Source organism: Lissotriton vulgaris, chromosome 2_1 (genome assembly GCF_964263255.1).
Source record: "Lissotriton vulgaris chromosome 2_1, aLisVul1.2, whole genome shotgun sequence".
NCBI lineage: Eukaryota > Metazoa > Chordata > Amphibia > Caudata > Salamandridae > Lissotriton > Lissotriton vulgaris.
The window spans coordinates 769,500,858-769,518,372 of record NC_141687.1 but is presented as its reverse complement, the minus strand read 5'-3'; the positions used below and the strand labels follow the sequence as shown (position 1 = coordinate 769,518,372).

Sequence of the window (17,515 nt, the reverse complement as noted above, 5' to 3'; positions counted from 1 at the left end):
TTTGCTACGACTTTTCTTCTTGTTGATTATATCCTATCTATATTCCCGCGTTTTCCTCGCTCTGTAGGGTAGGCGCCCGCGTTGGCGTCTCCATGCTCCAACTTTCTAGGTATTCTCTTTTTTCTCAGATCTGGCGTCTTTGCCTTGATCTGTTTCTTATCTATTTCCTTCTTTTTCTTTCCTTTCTTTTTCTTCCTCTTTTCACAGGCCATTCATGTTTATCTCTTGCTGATTTATATTCCGTGCTCTTCTTTATGTCATTTATTTCCTTTCTTATTGCTAACTCCAGTACTCTTCATTGTTCCTCCTCGCTTTTCCTATTGACTGTGATGCTCCCTCGTCTATTCTTTCCCTATATTTACCCGATTTGTATTGCCTTTGTTTATATTTTGTATTTGACTCTCATTTCTAACATGTTTGTCCCCATTGTCTCTCCTCATAGTTCCCTACCTGCAGTGTATTGGACCCAGTTGTTACCCTCCTCCCTTGCCTTCCATCATGTGTAACTTTGTAACGTGGAATGTTCGTGGTCTCGGCAACCCTATTAAATGTCAAAAGGTATTGTCCCATTTATCCAAGTTAAATGCTCAGATTGCTTTTCTCCAAGAAACGCATTGTACAGATGTTGAATCGCTGAAACTTAAGAGGGCATGGGTGGGTCAAGTTGTATTTTCTCCTGCTATTGATAAAAAAGGAGGTGTTGCTATATTATTTCGTAAAGGTTTGGATGTTCAAATTCTATCTTCTCAATCGGATGTTGAAGGTCGTTGGGTTATGTCAAAAGTGACTATACAAAACAAAACTATGGTGCTCCTAAATATTTATGGCCCTGTCCGACCAGACCCTAAATTTTGGACTGATATCAAAATCCTCATTTCCTCCATTGACTGCCCTAACATTGTCTTAGCTGGAGATCTTAACCAATGGTTAGACCCCTTTTCAGATAGACTATCTTCCTCCAAATTCCAACCTGATAAGACACATAAATCCTTCCAATCTGCCATTGCCTCCCGTCCCCTCTTCGATGTGTGGAAAACATGTAATCCAAACTCACTCGAATATACATTCTACTCTAATGTTCACCACACCAGGTCCAGAATTGATTATATTCTAGTCAGCAAATCCCTTCTCCCTGCGATTCAGAAATCTGAAATTGGTTCTATTTTTCTTTCGGATCATGCACCTGTATATGCCACTTTTGACCTGGCCCAAACCTCCTCCTCTTTCAATCGTTGGAAATTTAACACTTTCCTTCTCTCCGATTCTGTATTTATGTCTAAAGTTAAAGGTTTCATTTCTGAATACTTTTCCCTCAATTTACCTCAAGACACGTCAGTTTCAAATAATTGGGATGCTTTCAAAGCTGCACTACGAGGTTTCACAATCTCTTATGTATCTAGGAAAAAGAAACTCAACCGTGACAAATACACCGCCCAACTTTCCAACATTAAGACCCTAGAACACTCTTACTTTTCGTCCAAGAATCCTGACGCTCTCCTCCAACTTATCAAAGCCAAATCTGAACTTAATCAAATTGCCACAGTTGAAGCTTGCAACACCCTCTTGAAGGTTAAATCTAAATTTCATGGGGTCAGAATAAAGCGGGGAAAATGTTAGCAAACTATCTCAAAATTAAATCTGAGCGAAAATCAATTGGCTCTATTCTCAATGAGGTAACCAATACAACGGTTTCCTCAGATGAGGATATTGCACAGGTTTTTCATAACTATTATAAACTCCTGTATACTGATGATACACACCCTGATGATGATGATCTCTCCCGCTTCTTCAAAGACCTTCCTCCTCCCCCATCTCTCCCTACCGAATTCCATCAACTAGAATCTGAAATTACTCCTCAGGAAATTCTCAAGGCAATTACCTCCCTCAAGAAAGCGAAAGCCCCTGGTCCAGATGGTCTCCCAATTGAATTTTACGCCAACATGCATTCTATTTTTGTCCCCCATCTTTTACAACTTTTTAACTCCTTTATTGCAAATGCTAAAGCATCTGGCTCATTTTTGGACGCCCTAATAATCATAATCCCCAAACCTGACAAAGACCATTCCCTGTGTAAAAATTATCGTCCCATCCCCCTTATTAATTACGATTGTAAAATTTTTGCCAAAATTTTAGCGGCCCGCCTCGAATCCCTTATTCCTCTTCTAATCACAACCGATCAAGTTGGCTTTGTGAAAGGTAGACTTGCAGCTGACAATGCCCGTGTTTTTGCCAATATTATTTCCCACAGTAATCGTTTCAAAGCCCCTCTAGCTGCCCTATCCCTAGACGCTGAGAAAGCGTTTGACCGAATTAATTGGAAATTCATGTTTAAAGCATTACATTGGTTTGGGTTTGGTCCCCACTTCATTTCCTTGGTTAAACTAGTTTATTCTGCTCCCCGTGCTAGTGTTTTTGTTAATAATCAATTCTCAAAATTTTTCCCCTTATCCAGAGGGACAAGACAAGGCTGTCCTCTTTCCCCTTTACTCTTTATTCTTTGTCTTGAACCCTTCCTCATTAAAATCTGCTCTAACCCCCTAATTCAGGGGTTCAAACAGTCATCGATTGAAACAAAAATTTCGGCCTATGCCGATGATGTCCTGGTCTACATGGCTAACCCTGTCTCTTCCCTTCCTCCATTTTTAGAAGAAGTCCGCTTATACTCCTCTGTTTCTGGTTATAAACTTAATCTCTCTAAAACGGAGGTCCTACCCCTCAACTCATCTTGCTATCAATATATGTTTGCATCAACTGATTTTGCATGGTGTCCCTCCAAGATCAAATACCTGGGTATTTGGTTCTCCTCTACCCTGCGTGACACACTCAAACTGACCTTTACCTCCCTTACTCAAAAAATTCAATCGCTCCTTCAATTATGGTCTCCTCTTTTCCTTTCATGGTGGGGTCGTTTAGATACCATCAAAATGATGATTTCCCCACATATTTTATACACTGTATCCATGCTTCCTGTGAAAATCCCTAAATTGTACTTTAATCGGTTGAACTCAATCTGCTCCAAATTTCTGTGGAATAATAAACGACCTCGTATTGCCTTACATAAACTTATACGCCCAAAATCTGAAGGTGGGGTCCGCTTCCCTGATTTCCAATCGTACCACTCTGCCTTTTTATTAAAACAAGCCTTCTCATTGGCGTTCGATTTCAATGATACCCCTCTACCCAGATGGATTGCTGTCGAAAGGTCCTTGTTAAAGGATTTTACTTTCCAACAATCCCTTTCCATGTCAAATTGTTCGTTCTTGACTACACACCCTGTACTGAAATACTCACATACTCTACTACACAATATATTCTCGAAAGACTCGTCCCCCCTACAAACTTTTCTTTCCTCTAGCGTATGGTATAACAAATATCTTAAGTACAAGGGTAAATATTTCTATTTCAAGTACTGGAAAGAAAAGGATATTATGTTTGTGTACCAATTTTTTTCCGATTCATCCATTATTCCATTTGATGTAATGCAAACTAAGTTTGATTTACCTGCACATTTTCGCAAAGAATTTGACATTATTACTTCTGCCATTTTGTCTCACCTATCTACCCTTCCTACTTTTGATCTCCTTCCTTCCCTTACTCCTTCCACTCCTCTTTATCTTATGTTTACTCAACAAATACCTAAAGCTGCTCTAATTTATAAACTGTTATTAGATAATGTTGGCCTTAGGCCTAAAACCGTTACTGAAACTGTTTTGGAAACAGATTTATCTTTCTCGTTATCTGTTGATGTTTGGGATCACTTATGGTCTAAACTGTTTAAGACTTCAATTTCGGCCCGTATTACTCAGTCACTTTTTTTTCTTTACCATAGAGCTCTTATTACCCCCGTAAGCATAACAAAATTCTCCCCTTCCTCCTCACCCCTTTGTTGGTCCTCTTCCTCTCACCCAGGCACACTCAAACACCTCTTATTTGATTGCCCACCAGTTCTTACTTTTTGGAACTCAGTTTGGAAATATTGCATGCGTATTTTTCATTTCTCTGAACCATTTTCATTGTTGCATGTTTTTTTAGGTTCCCTATCTGATGTTTTGGACTTACATTCGTATAACGCTAAATTGTTTGATCTTCTCATTGCAACTGCTTTCAAAGTAATTTTATCTTGCTGGAAGGATAACTCTAAATTGTCTGTGCATACATGGTGGAATTTTGTATGTGATGAGCACAGAATTGCAATTGCTTCTTCTTCTTCTGTCGCCTTAAAAATTAAATCTGATCTTATCTGGCTACCTTTCTCTACCTTCTTATCCTCTCCTCCCCCTCCCTAACCTTTCCTTCCTTTTTATCTCTCTTCCTCTTTTTTCTCCTTTCTTTTCTTATCTTTCTTTCTCTCTACTATTTTCTTCCATTTCATAATTTATCTGAACCTTTTTTCATCTCCACTTATCTTTCGTGATTATCTCATATTGGTTCTGTTCTTTGTCATGTTGTTATATTATGCTGTACTATTTTTCTTAAACAAAATAAAAACTTTATTAAACTGAAAAAAAAAAAAAAAAAAAAAAGGTCATCCAAGGCTGCTTTGTGGTATTAGATTCTCTGGACTTGCTAAGATCTGAAAACCTACTTGTTGGCACAGGAGTCATTGGGCTTCTGCATTTTGCTACTACCAGACTCCTACACAAATACGGCCTTACCACCCTATCAGAAGTCAGGCTAGAGCAAGGGTTGGCCATTTTAACCTCTGTTCGATCCTGTCTACTGTTAGGACTTGGGGCAACAGTGAGAAAAGCTTGCCAGTGCCCGAGGAGGCCCGCATCCTCAGACATGCTGCACTGCTCAGGGCATGTGCAGCATACCTATGGATTGCAAATGTGTGAAAGGGACTTAAATGAAAAGAGCCCATCGCACATGTACAGTCCACGGAGCCCTACTGATGCCCCTAATGTGTGCTGCTGACATGTGCAACTTCCACTGTCAGGAGCACAGGCTTCAGCATTGAAAATACACAGTGACAGAACGTTCACTTCGCCTGTTTACATTATGGCTGCTCAATTCTATATAGCAAAGTTTCTCTTTCTATGCCTAATGCAGTTGGTAGGTCGCCAAAGTAGCGTTCCATAGGCAACTGCCGTCACTGCATGATTTCACAGGGCTCTCTATTCAGGGCTTAATTTGAGCCAGTGGTTTCCGGTACTGGCACAGGCACTCAATTGTGAACACCAACACTTACGACACTCTGCGACATGGTGGTGCTGTCTGTTTAATTTAAAGATGAGCTGCTCTTTACTAATTCATTCTATATTAAAAACGACTAATTCCCACAGCCCAAACCATTCTTTTAGCTTTGGGCGCATGGCATAGTCTGAATAATCACTCCCGTAGGAGTGTTATGGTTAGTAGCTCCGTAGCTATTGTCCTTGGCAGCGGTGGCGGGGCAGTGGGTGAGTAAAGCTGCAGTGGCCTCCTAATGAGGGCCCTGGCACATATTTTATTACAAATTAAGCACTGTCTGCTAAGTTGATATAAAACAAAGCATGTATAATAATGAAGAAAAATAATTGCCTAAGACACCAGAGCCCACTTTTCATAAGGTTTTGCACAGGATCTTGCATGAAGCATAAAAACATAACGCCCATTTACTTAGCATTTTAAAGATCCACGTGTACAGCACTAGATTGTACTGGGTTGCACCAGCTCTGCGCAATATGTAGTACAGAAACTTTACGTACCCTGAAATAAGAAGCCACGGTTTGTCGCTTCATGTTAGTCGTTTCTTCTGGATGTCGCATCATCTCCATGGTGTCAATCTGGCAAAGGGATGAAATGTGATTGGTGTTAAAACGTTTAATTAATAACTTTTTTACTCAATGACAGTCAATCATAAGATGCAAACGATATCAATATTTCATCATAAATTAATTTTTCATGCGAATCTCAAAACACTTCCTGATTAGGTTTTCTTGATGCATATGCAGTTTTGTCAGGAGAAAACTGTCAAGTTGTTATGAGACCAACATCATAAAACAAATGCAAACACGGTTCGTTACTGGTGTCTGTAAGGGAGTCCGTCTAGTGCTTATTACACTGGGACTTTCCGAGGCTCACGTCTCACAAATCACAACCCTGAATATATATATTTATGATACTCACCGACAAACTGACGTTTAAGAGCATTGTGGTTACACCGCATCATTAAAATTCTCTTACATTTCCTTGTATCGCTACTTTCATTACCTTACTTTTTTAGGCATCGAAAATATAAGCATTTTGTTTTTAATTTACAATGGTTGCTTTATGGTTGCAGTGCTTGCCCATGACTGGCCGAAGCAGAGCTTTTTAGTTCCTATTTCTAACCATAACTGTATTAAACGAATGTGTTATCCATGATTTTTAGAAAACTTGTAATGAATGACATACCCTAGTTTGCCTTTCTACAGGACTCACTTCAATTCGCACCCGTAATGAACGCAGCGACTTCGTCCACTGGGGGAGGAGGTGGGAAGTCAAGTTACCAGGGATTACAAGTGGGTCCCTAAATTTCAGTGAGAAACGAATAATCACCAGGGAAATCTGGAATACGAAGCCCAATTCCGTTGGTAATACCTCATACACCCTGGAGCGTCACCCGGAGATTTTGGCTGCTTTCATCTGCTGCCAGGGCGTGGCTTGGTCAGTAAGATTGTGGGGTGTGAGCTTCAAACTCTCAGATAATCACGCAGGCAAGCATTATATGACATGTACGGCCCAAGAGAAGGCTTTAAGGGGCAGTCGAAAGGGAGGGGAATGCGGACTGGTATGAGTACTAAGTGAGAGAAAGACAATATTTAGTAAAATAAGCAATATTTTTTGGGACTTTCAAAAACAAAGATAAGTGTGTGTGTGTGTTTTTGTCAGTGTGCGAACAAAAATACCAGGTGAAATCCAACAAACACCTCACCATAGCTGACTGAAAGCACCTGTCCCCACTATTCATCATAAAATACATTTATTAGGGGGGGGGGTAATACCCCAAACACCCACCTGAAGTTACGCCTGCCTGCTGGAGACCTTGAGTGAAAAATTCAAATTTTCTACTTATGAAGGGACTTGTAATTCCCATTACAGACACCACTGGATACCATAATGGGGGTTAAGTAGGATACTGGTGTAAACTATGATGTCATCAAGCACTGAAATTTAGTCCCTAAATGTTTAAAGGATGAATGACTTATGTTTCAAACTATTCCAGTCATGCGAAATCATGAAGATATGTTTTGTAGAAAACTAGGGCGTCTTTCTCCCTCTCAATGTGCACACATAAAGTTATAGTATTTATTTATTTATTTATGTGTTTTATAGAGCGCAAACTTGACCCGTTAGAGTATCAGAGCGTTTTACAGGGGAACGTAGCAATATACAGACAGGCTTTGAATCAACCAGTAACAGATCGAGTAGTAGGGGGGGCGGGGAGCAGGATACATAAGGGAAAGAAAGGCACGTACTTACAGTGTACATAACCAAGTATTCAAGACGAGATAACATATTTACAGATTACGTTTACAAATGTTCCAGATAAGGCCCCAAGTTTCAGACGGGGTGACTAGGTAGTCCGTGGGGAGGTAATGGACGGCCATAGATCAGGACCATGGTGGTGGTTGAGGCACAGTTTAAAAGAGAAATTTACCCATAAGAAAGGTTTTGGCATAGGTGGTAGAGAGTGCCATATTCTTGGAGCAGCCTCAGTGTAGGCCCGATTGTAATTAATTTTTTTCCAAAAGTGTGCAGGTTGGAGTACAAGGTCTCTGGCCGATCGGGAGTTTCTGATTCCTCCGGAGATCACAAGTTTCTGTGCCAGGTATGCAGGGGAGTTAGTGTATGAAGCTTTGTGCGTGATGCATGCTAGTTTGAGCTGTGTTCTTGCCTCCAGGGAAGCCAGTTGAGAGCTTTCAGGTGTGGGGAAATATGATTGTATTTCCTTGTGCCAGTAAGTAGTCTGGTGGCCGCATTGAGGCAGGCTTTAACAGGTGCCAGGGAGATCTTGGGTAAACCTGAGAGGGTAAAGCAGCCATATTCCAGTCTAGAGATGACAAGTGCTTGGACTGCCATTTTTAAGTCAGGAGCATCGAGGAAGGGTTTCAATTTCCTAAGGTAGCTCAGGTGGAACCTGGCTGTTTTGGCCATCAAATTGATGTGGTTCCTCAAGCGGTTCTAGTTAAAGATTGAAAAGGGTGAGGCCCCAAACCTCTGGGGGGCCAGCTGAGCACTTTGCCAGGGCCAGTTTTGGTTCCAACTCCGGCCCGGACAGGGTTGATCCTTGAAGGACTCCAACCGTGACCGGGGATGGTGACGATAGGTGGCCGTTGATTAGGAATCTCTGTGACCGGTTTTGGAGGGAGGACCTAAAGCATTCTAGAACAGTGCCATCCATTCCCATCCTGAGTTTGAGGCATTCGAGTAGTTTTTCATGGTTGACCATGTCGAAGGCCGAGGATAGGTCCAGGAGGATGAGGAGACAAGTTTTGCCTTGATCAAGGGCTTGGAGGGCATCATCCACGATGTGGAGCATGGTGGTTTTGGTGCTGTGCCCTGGTCTAAATCCGGATTGGAAGTCATCGAGCAGGTGAAAGTTGTTGATGTGTTGACTTAGCTGTTGTTGCACACATTTCTCCAGAACTTTGGCTAAGAGGTGGATGTTGGAGATGGGTCTGAAGTTGTCGGGGAAGACTGGATCCAGCGACTGCTTTTTCAGAATGGGTATTGTATAGTACACTATATATGACATATATAGTACATTATAGTACATTATATATAATATAGTATATTGGGTATAGTATTTGTATTACTGAATCTATGTATACGGTGTCCCTCTGTGCCCCTCAGTGCTACTTAGATCCCGTCCTTGAGTGCACTCCCACCCTCTCTGACCTGATAAGGCAGTTCAAGGTGATCAGTGGATGGTTCCTTGTCAGTGTCTTGATTCAGGGTGATACTCCAAGACAGTTAAAAGAGAGGCCTGCCGAACTTGATGAATACAGTTCCAGTAATAATAGAAGAATGCTCTACAGTGCCACCCAAGTGTTGTTCTGAAGACAAGTCCTCTCTTTTGGCAAGGTCTACCCAGTCTTCTGACTTAGAACTGATGAGTCCCACTAACATGGAGCTCATCAAAAATGACTACTATATGCCACCCAAGCCATTCTCATAGCTTTCAGGGCTTGGAATAGTCTGAATTGTCACACTAATAGGAGTGTGATGGTTAGTAGTTGTGTTGCTGCTATCACTGGCAACGGCACATGTGGTGCAAGCTGCAGTGGTCGCCTGTTGAGAGCTTCGGAACTTATTGGTTTATAAATTAAGCACTGGCTTTGACACAGTTTGACATGGGCTAAACAAAGATGCGGAATGGCACTACTGACTCTAGCGTACCATGTATGATTGTCTGTCAATTGAAATTGAAATAGTGAGCCTCATCACTGCTTACTTGTAGCTAAATTTGTCTGGCAAAAAATAATATGTGATATAGGACACAAAATAAGAAGATTGACTACCCCTGCCATATTAACCTCTTGATGACTCTTCAGCCACATCTATCATAGCGATTCAACTGATTAAGGGCTATATGTAGGTAATCTACATTTACCGATTTAAAATACCGAATTTTACCAATTCGGTATTTCAGAATCGGTAAATGGTATGTAGGAAACAATTCGGTAAATATTACTGATTACAGATTTGGTAATTCCCATTCATTCCTATGTGCCTAGAGGCCCATAGGAATGAATAGGAAGCCATTCACTATTACCGATTGAGTAAATACCGAATCGGTAATAGGGGGCACATATTCAAGGGTGGCTGGGTGTCATATTGACACCCTGTTGCACCCCTGAATCGTGCATGTGTGCACATGTGGCACACATACATGCCCTAAGGGCATGTATGTCTGCCACATGGCACTTTTAAAAAAGTACAAAATTGCTTTTTTAAAGGTTTTCGATATTTAGCACCAACTTGTAGTTGGTGGTGAATAACGAATCCTGAATGCAAAAAGACACTCACTTGAGTGCCTCCTACATAGCTTTTTGGATTCGGTAATTACCGATTCCTTAAAATAAGGAATCAGTATTTTACCAATTCCTTAAGGAATCGGTAATTACCGAATCCTTAAACCTGCCTCCTACATCTCAAACCCTAAATACCGGTCGGTAACGGCCGAAATTCGGTAATTTCGGCAGTTACCGACCGGTATTGGGCTACCGGCATATGGCGCTAAGCTCCTTAACTGTCATTTTGACGTTACCCTCTTTGATAAGTACTTAGCTTGGCCCCATAAGTAACGCAAGCTTTTACGGCATAGGTCATATCATAACACACACTCATGTTATTAGGGATAACTTTTATCCATAGTGGCTACAGTCTCCCAATCACTACTAAAAGTGTAGGAAAATAGGATCTGCTTCTCATGGTTACCTCCACTTTTTGCGTCATTTGATACTGTTTTGACTGGGATCCTGCTAATGAGAACCCTAGTCTATCCGCTTTCTCCCTAAACTGTTATGCCATGTAACAAGGTACACTTCAGATTGGATACTGGGGGTACCCTTGTAAGTCCATAGTTTATTATACTCATGTACCCAGGTCATAGGTACCCAAGAGGCTTCCCATGGGCTGAAGCATGTATTATGTCACCCATAAGAGGCCATTCAAAATGGAACTACAGGCCTGCCATTGCAGCATGTACAAGATGGTGCATACACCTCTTACTATAGATATAGGTTTACTATATCTAAGGGTCACTGCACTTAAAACCTATGTCACCCCTATAGCAGGCCATGACAATCCTGAAGGCAGGGTGCTTTGTTCTAAGTGAGAGGGTGCCACTGCATGAGCAGGAGAACCCTGCAGCCTACAGAGTCCATTCTCCCGGGTTGTTAGTGCTGCAGCCATTTACAACATATAGAGTGGCATTACGCGACCGTGTGATGACCAACTCTTAAACGGCTGAAAGTAACCCTATCGTGTTTGGTATCAAACGTTGTGGAATCATGCCCTCACACCGGTAACCGGTGTGGCAGGTATGATTCCACCCCTCAGAAACTAGCTTTGTGAGGTCCCTGGTGTTCCCGGTGGAGGAGAGTGGAGGAGTGTGGCTGAGTGTGGCTCAATGGTTAGAGCGGCAGACCCTGATGCAGAGTTCTGGCCCGGGACCAGGGTTCAATTCCTGCCTTGGCGGGTCTTGAGCTCAATATCCTCGGACCTGACAATTCTCGCCTCGGTGCCTATTCTAATCATAGGCCCCACGCTGCAACTCTGGGCAATAGCTTGCTTAACCTCCACACCGGCCCCAACAGCGCTAGAATGCCTGGCTTCACCCTGGGGGTGCCCAGGAGTGGACACTTCACAGGGAAAGCCAGGAAGGGTTCCACAGCGGTATGATTAATAGCGCCAGGAAACCGCTTAGTGGCAGTGCGCTCTACAAATACCTTGACATTTACATTTACATTTATTCCCGGTACCAGCCTTCTAGTCCCTGGCAGCCCAAAGAGTTGCCTACCAGAGACACACTTCTGCCCTCCTGCTGCTGAGCCAAGCTCGAGGAGAGGAAGGCAGAACAATAGGCGTCTTGTCACAGGGAGGTGTGACCACCTCCCAGACAGGATTTAGTGTGTTAAGCCTGGGTGGGTGCTCATGCCAGAGTCCGAAAGTCTGCATGAGGGACACATTTGGTATCCCTGTGCATAGTCTAGTTCAAACCAGTCCTGGGAGCCGTTGGCTCCTGCTCTGGTGCAAAACTAGACAAATGACATGGGAGTAACCTCCCAACTGTCCAGGCCCTCCCTTGGGGCGGTGAAGTGGGGAGGGGGAGGGGCAGGGTGAGGGGTAGTAATGTATGGATCATGGAGTTTAACAGGTAAGTAAACATATAAATAAATAAAACACATTTCGTTGCGCTCACTGCATCACCAAATGCGATGCAGTGCGTGCAACGAAATTTGTTTTATTTATTTATATGTTTACTTACCTGTTAAACTTCGTGATCCATACATTACTACCCCCCACCCTGCCCCTCCCCCTCCCCACTTCACCGCCCTGCAGGAACTCCTACTGCCGACCGCGGATGGTGCCTGTGCACCATAAAGAGTGAAGGAGTCACTCCCCTGCAACCGCAGGCACCATATCTTAACTGACCGGTCTGCTGCTTGTGAGCTCCTATGGACTCCGAAGGCTCCAGCAACACAGGAGGTGGGTTCCCAAGTCCCTCGAAGTCCGAGCAGCCCTCTCACCAAGTCTGAGGTCAGAATCCCTCATGGGGCTGCAATACCCGTACCCCTGTGCTCCCCTTACTTTTGCAAGTGCACATGCTTGTTGGCATTCCCAAAACAAGTGCACTGGGCTCTGAGTAGACCCAACGACTGGCATCATTTCCACCAAAGAACTTTGGCCTCCTCACACTGAGTGCTCCGTGGGCCGTTGCTTTGTAAATCTGCTTAAGGCCCTACTTGTGAATCCTATGCCTCCGGATTGTGGGTCCTCTTGAGGGCCAATACTGCTTTTCTTGGGCTCTCCTGGTTGCTCCAGGTGTGCCCCAACTCCCCTGTGCTTGGTGAGTTTCCTCGACCTTGCTGGTCCAAACAGTAACCTTTCTTGGCCATCTTCGTGGCTTACCGCAGCCAAGGCTTGTTGGTGCTCCAGCCAGACACCGACCCCTCAGCACTCAACATCCTTTTTGGGACAGCACGTATCCGGCTCCTGGCCATCCACGACATCTCCTGGTCCCGGTGGCTGCAGAGTCAAGAACCTCCCCTTCGCAACTGAAGAACCCGACATCGGTGGGCATTCGTCTACCGTGCCCCTGGTCCCTCCTGAGTGACCCAGACTCTGTCCCCTCTGCATTCAGCTTTGTGTTTCGACTGACAATTTTCTTCTTCCCAGCAGTGGCTCTTCTTCGAAGTCCTCGATAGAGCTCGACAGCTGTTTCTGACATCACTTCAGACCTATGCACCCGGCTTCCCTGGGATAGGTAACTCTGGTACTACTGTGTCCACCGGTGAGGTGGCTCGCTAACCTCCTAAGTTCCGTGGGGTGTCTTCAAAGTCCACTTAGAAGGGTGCTTAAACTTTCAAACTGCAACTCCTACTCTCCCATAGAATTGTACGGCGCACGCAGTTGTGCTCCCACACTGCACCCGTACTCCGTGGGGTCCCTACTTACTTACATTGGGTGGATCTTTGGGGTAATATCAGAAAGAGGGTTTCCTTTGGGCTACACTCTAAAAATAACTTCTACTACTGGCCACATCAACTGAACCTAACCATAGCCACACAATCTCTAAACCACTTATCATTCACCATAGGCACAAGGGAGATATAATAGTAAGCCCAAAGTCACAATACAACATTGTAAAAATAGATGTATTTATTGATATTTGTATCAAGAAGGTATACAAAAGAAGATACAAATTGCTTCTAAAGTTAAAAACAACCTAAAGACTATCATTTAAAAAACTCTGTCATAACACATAGTGGAAAGACATTTTTTCACACACATTGGTATTAATGTTCATCTGTGGCATGACCACCATAGAGTCTATAATCAATTCATAAAACTATAACATGATAAATTGAACAAACATTACAGTCTGACAGAGAGAGTACACACAAAAGACAATAGACTTTGTCATAAACAAAACACCTATTGGTGGTAAAACAATAGAAAGCACCAGAAACCGATACTACAGAATTGATTAGTGATCTGTGGTTCCAGCCTTAAGACGGATTGTGTCGTGTAGCGTTGACATGTTTGGATGGAAACGATTATTACACCATCATTTTCAAGACCGTATCTGTGACTCTCTTAGTTAAATGAGTTTTTAGAAGAAACTCGTACTTGCTTGTTGGAGGAAGACAAAAACTTCTCCTGCCGTGATTATTTTGTAGAAATACTGCTATCCTACACACTGCTAGAGGAGTTAATACCTCCGTCCACCTCAGAAGCGTTCTATCATATACATTTCAGGACACATCTGTTCCTCTATTCTGGTTGAAGAGGATGATTTTAAAAGACCAGGTAGTGAGAATGATAGAGGTTTCTATCCCACGCTTCGTTTTTTTATATGATCTCTTGGGCGGAGCCTGCCACACTCCTTTCAAATTCCTGGCTCTGCTAGTTATATCCCGGCAACACTTCATCAATTGGTCCGTCGGCTTGGCACAACGTCACGTAATTTCCCCAGTTTGTATCGAACTTGTACAATTACGTGACGTTGTGACCTATGTCTTTGGTGTTAAGGGATCCCTCTCACTTTCATTACAATGGTTCCTTGGGGTCCCATACATTCTACACCCTCTAGACACTGTCTTGACTAGAGTCGTGGTTCTTATACCACTATTTTAGTATATGGTTTGGTCTCCCCCTGGAGCCCACTGTGTATTAGTGCTACTTATGATTGTTTCTGTGCTACAGTGTTGTGTACTTTGTGCTTCTCTGCATGTAGCAGATACTGTGAGGTATTTAGAGTCTGCTACTGTGTGGTTTAACCAATACAATAAGGTTGCATTCTGGTAAAACATTCTGTCTAACATTCCTTCAAGACTAAGCATAAAGGCAGGCTGTGCTCCACATCTACCACTTGGATAGCTTTCTAAGGTTATCTTAGACCTCTTAAATCACCATAAGGATTGTTTGGACTGATACAAAGTGCCCACTTTAATTAGTGGACACCATATTCCAGGCCAACTTCTCACAGAAAGCAATAAGATACTTGTATCACACAATGCAACAAGATTGGCCAAGATTGCCTGTCTCTAACTGACCACAATATCCTCCACATATGTGCTATGAATTCTCTAACCTGATGACTCTTCTTGAAACAATGTCTTCATGATAGTAGACGGTTCAACCCACAGAAGACCCGGTATTCATTCCCCCTCCCTCAACATTCACTGTGGCACTTCCCCTTCACCCCTCGTTTCTCTACATATGCTAAAAGGGACATGAAGAAGTGAAAAGATGACATTTGAATATAGACTCTAAAATATTGACTTTCAAAACTGATATATAATGTGGTAACTATTGCACCAAGGCATACTTGAAGATGGCGGCCCCAGCTATGCTGAACAGTTCCACCCTTGCCCTCTTATAATTTATTCAAATGTTGCCTTTCTTATTTCAGGCATTTAATACTATACCAAAATATTTCCAGTAGAGAAAAGTTTCAATTCACACCCACAATATAGTTTTACCCAATCCCCAGGGTATTTACAATCTTTTGGGTTATAACATTAAAAGTAATTTAAACATAGTAATTGAACATACCTTTCAAGATGGCAGCCTTGGTTAGGTAGAATGAGCTCACCGACATAAAAAACTGTCTTTCCAACACCTTTAAACTTGGTATATTAGCATCACGCTAATATGATTGCCCGCAAGGCAATTAACCCAGTACTAAGGTAAGGATATATCCTACAATAAAGAAAGTTACAATCCTATCCTAATTTGTGTCATGTTATCACCGTTGCTTTTTTTACCCTTTGTAGTACCTAACAATGGCCTGTTACCGCTATATATTTACCGCAGCACTTAACTTTGCCCGAATACACCTCAGCACCCCAGAATGCACAGTACTCGTTGACTCAGCATTTCAATTGAGAGTCAGAAGGTTCAGGTGCCCATCAGACTTGGGGATTTAATAAATTCAGGACAAACTGCCATCCAGTTTGCCCGCAGTACTCCGATGTTTCAGAGTGTGTGGGCTTTCTATACTCAGCGCTTTCTGTGAGAGACCTACACAGACTCACCTGCCTTAATCAAGTTTGGGGCTGTTTCGAAAGTTAATTAAATCAGGGCGAGATTCCTTTCCAGCTAACTTTTGCCTTGGTAACTTCTACTGTTTAGTAGTGTACGATGACGTATTCCATTACTTTGCAATATCATTTTTGTTCTGGACATTTATGGATTTTTGTACAACTATAAGGCACCTCCCTCTCATACAAGTACCTCCTACTGTCACTAACTTATGTTCAGTCTATGCACACGCTGCCAACAACAGCAAAATGCTCAATCACGCTATTCTAGAATAACTCCTATAGGGCCACCTGTTAACAACTATACATTTAAAAAATTTATTGTTTTAATTAGGAATTTGTCCCTGTTTTTAACTATGCAAATGCTAAACCTATATGCAATACACTTTGCACAAAGAATAGGAGAGCAGGCAGTCATGTATCTTTATAATCCTATATATTGTTTTTGTTCTGTAAGGTAATTGCACTTCTGACGGCTTGTTCAGTAGTAAAATACAGCAATACTCTGAGTTCAGTGGGTGTACTAGATCTTTTGGCCCTTGTGCTTATTGCACCTCCTGCACCATTCAAGTCATAACCCTAGCGTCTGCAAGGTAATTACCCTTCTGACTGCTTGTTCAGTAGTAAAATATAGCAATAATCGGGGTTCAGTGGTTTTACTAGACCTTTTGGCCCCTGTGCACTGCACTGGTAGCACCTTTCAAATCATGACCCTAGTGCCTGCAAGGTAATTGCACTTCTGACTGCTTGTTCAATTGTTAAAATATAGTAATAATCTTTGATCAGTGGGTTTCATCTGTGATATTGTTTCAGATTCCATATGAGGCTGAATGGTTTACTATTATTGCTCTTTGCCAGGCATTTTTTCGATTCCCTTGCATGAAGATAGCCAATTTATTTTTGCATTTCGGCTGAGAGATTGTGTCTTAACATGGTGTCATGACCCTCAAGGGTACACGGAGAGTTCATTAATCTTCTGAAGAAGAATCTCAAGTCTCTGATTATGCCCTGTAATTCAGTCCTGGTGCAGTATATCGATGACCTGATTGCATTGAATACTCAGGATGCTTGCAAAACTGATTGCCCCACTGAACCATTTGACTAGAATGAACATAAAGTGTCCCCCAACAAATTGCAGTACGGTATAACGGAGGTCCATACTTGGGACATCGCATTGAGAAAGGTGTGAGAAAGGTCACAAGAAAGAATGCTGGCGATCATTCAAATTAATCTGCCTCTCATGCAAAGGGAAGTCAGGATGTTTTTGGGAATGGTGCGCTACTGTTGCCAGTTGATACCCAGCTTTTTCTTAGTGGTCAAACCTCTGCAGAGGTTGACACACAAAGATGTTTCTGATCCTGTGTCCTGGGACAATGATTATTTGAATGCATTCCTGGAGTTGAGAGATAGTCTCTGTCATGCCCCTGTGCTGGGAAAGCCAAATTACAACAAAGAGCGTTTTAGCTCTTTTGCCATGAAAAACAGGGCTGTGCACTCTCAGTGTTAGCTCAGAATCATGGAAATGCCCGTACACCAGTCGCCTATTTCTCAGCTACTTAAGATTCAGTATTGTCAGCATTGCCCGGATGTCTCAAATTTGTTGCTGCAACAGGTGTCAGCATAGAGAGATGCAAAGGCATCGTGATTGGTCACCATTTAAGTGTCTATGTTCTGCACTCTGTAGAATTGCTGTTAACAAGGACACATACTCAGTAGCTGACTATCCGTAGGTGCATGAGATAAAAGCAAGTGATTTTAGCTGCTGAGAACGTTAC

At 42.6% G+C, this 17,515-nt stretch overlaps 1 protein-coding gene across 1 annotated transcript in view; it reads right to left on the bottom strand.

Moving 5' to 3' along the window:
• MYO3B (myosin IIIB) overlaps positions 1-17,515 on the bottom strand; it is a 1,488,954-nt gene that overhangs the window by 708,587 nt on the left and 762,852 nt on the right. Inside the window, exon 17 of the mRNA XM_086956107.1 lies at positions 5,691-5,768. Within this exon, the coding sequence (XP_086812233.1) occupies positions 5,691-5,768 (78 nt within the window). The remainder of the gene's footprint in view (positions 1-5,690; positions 5,769-17,515) is intronic.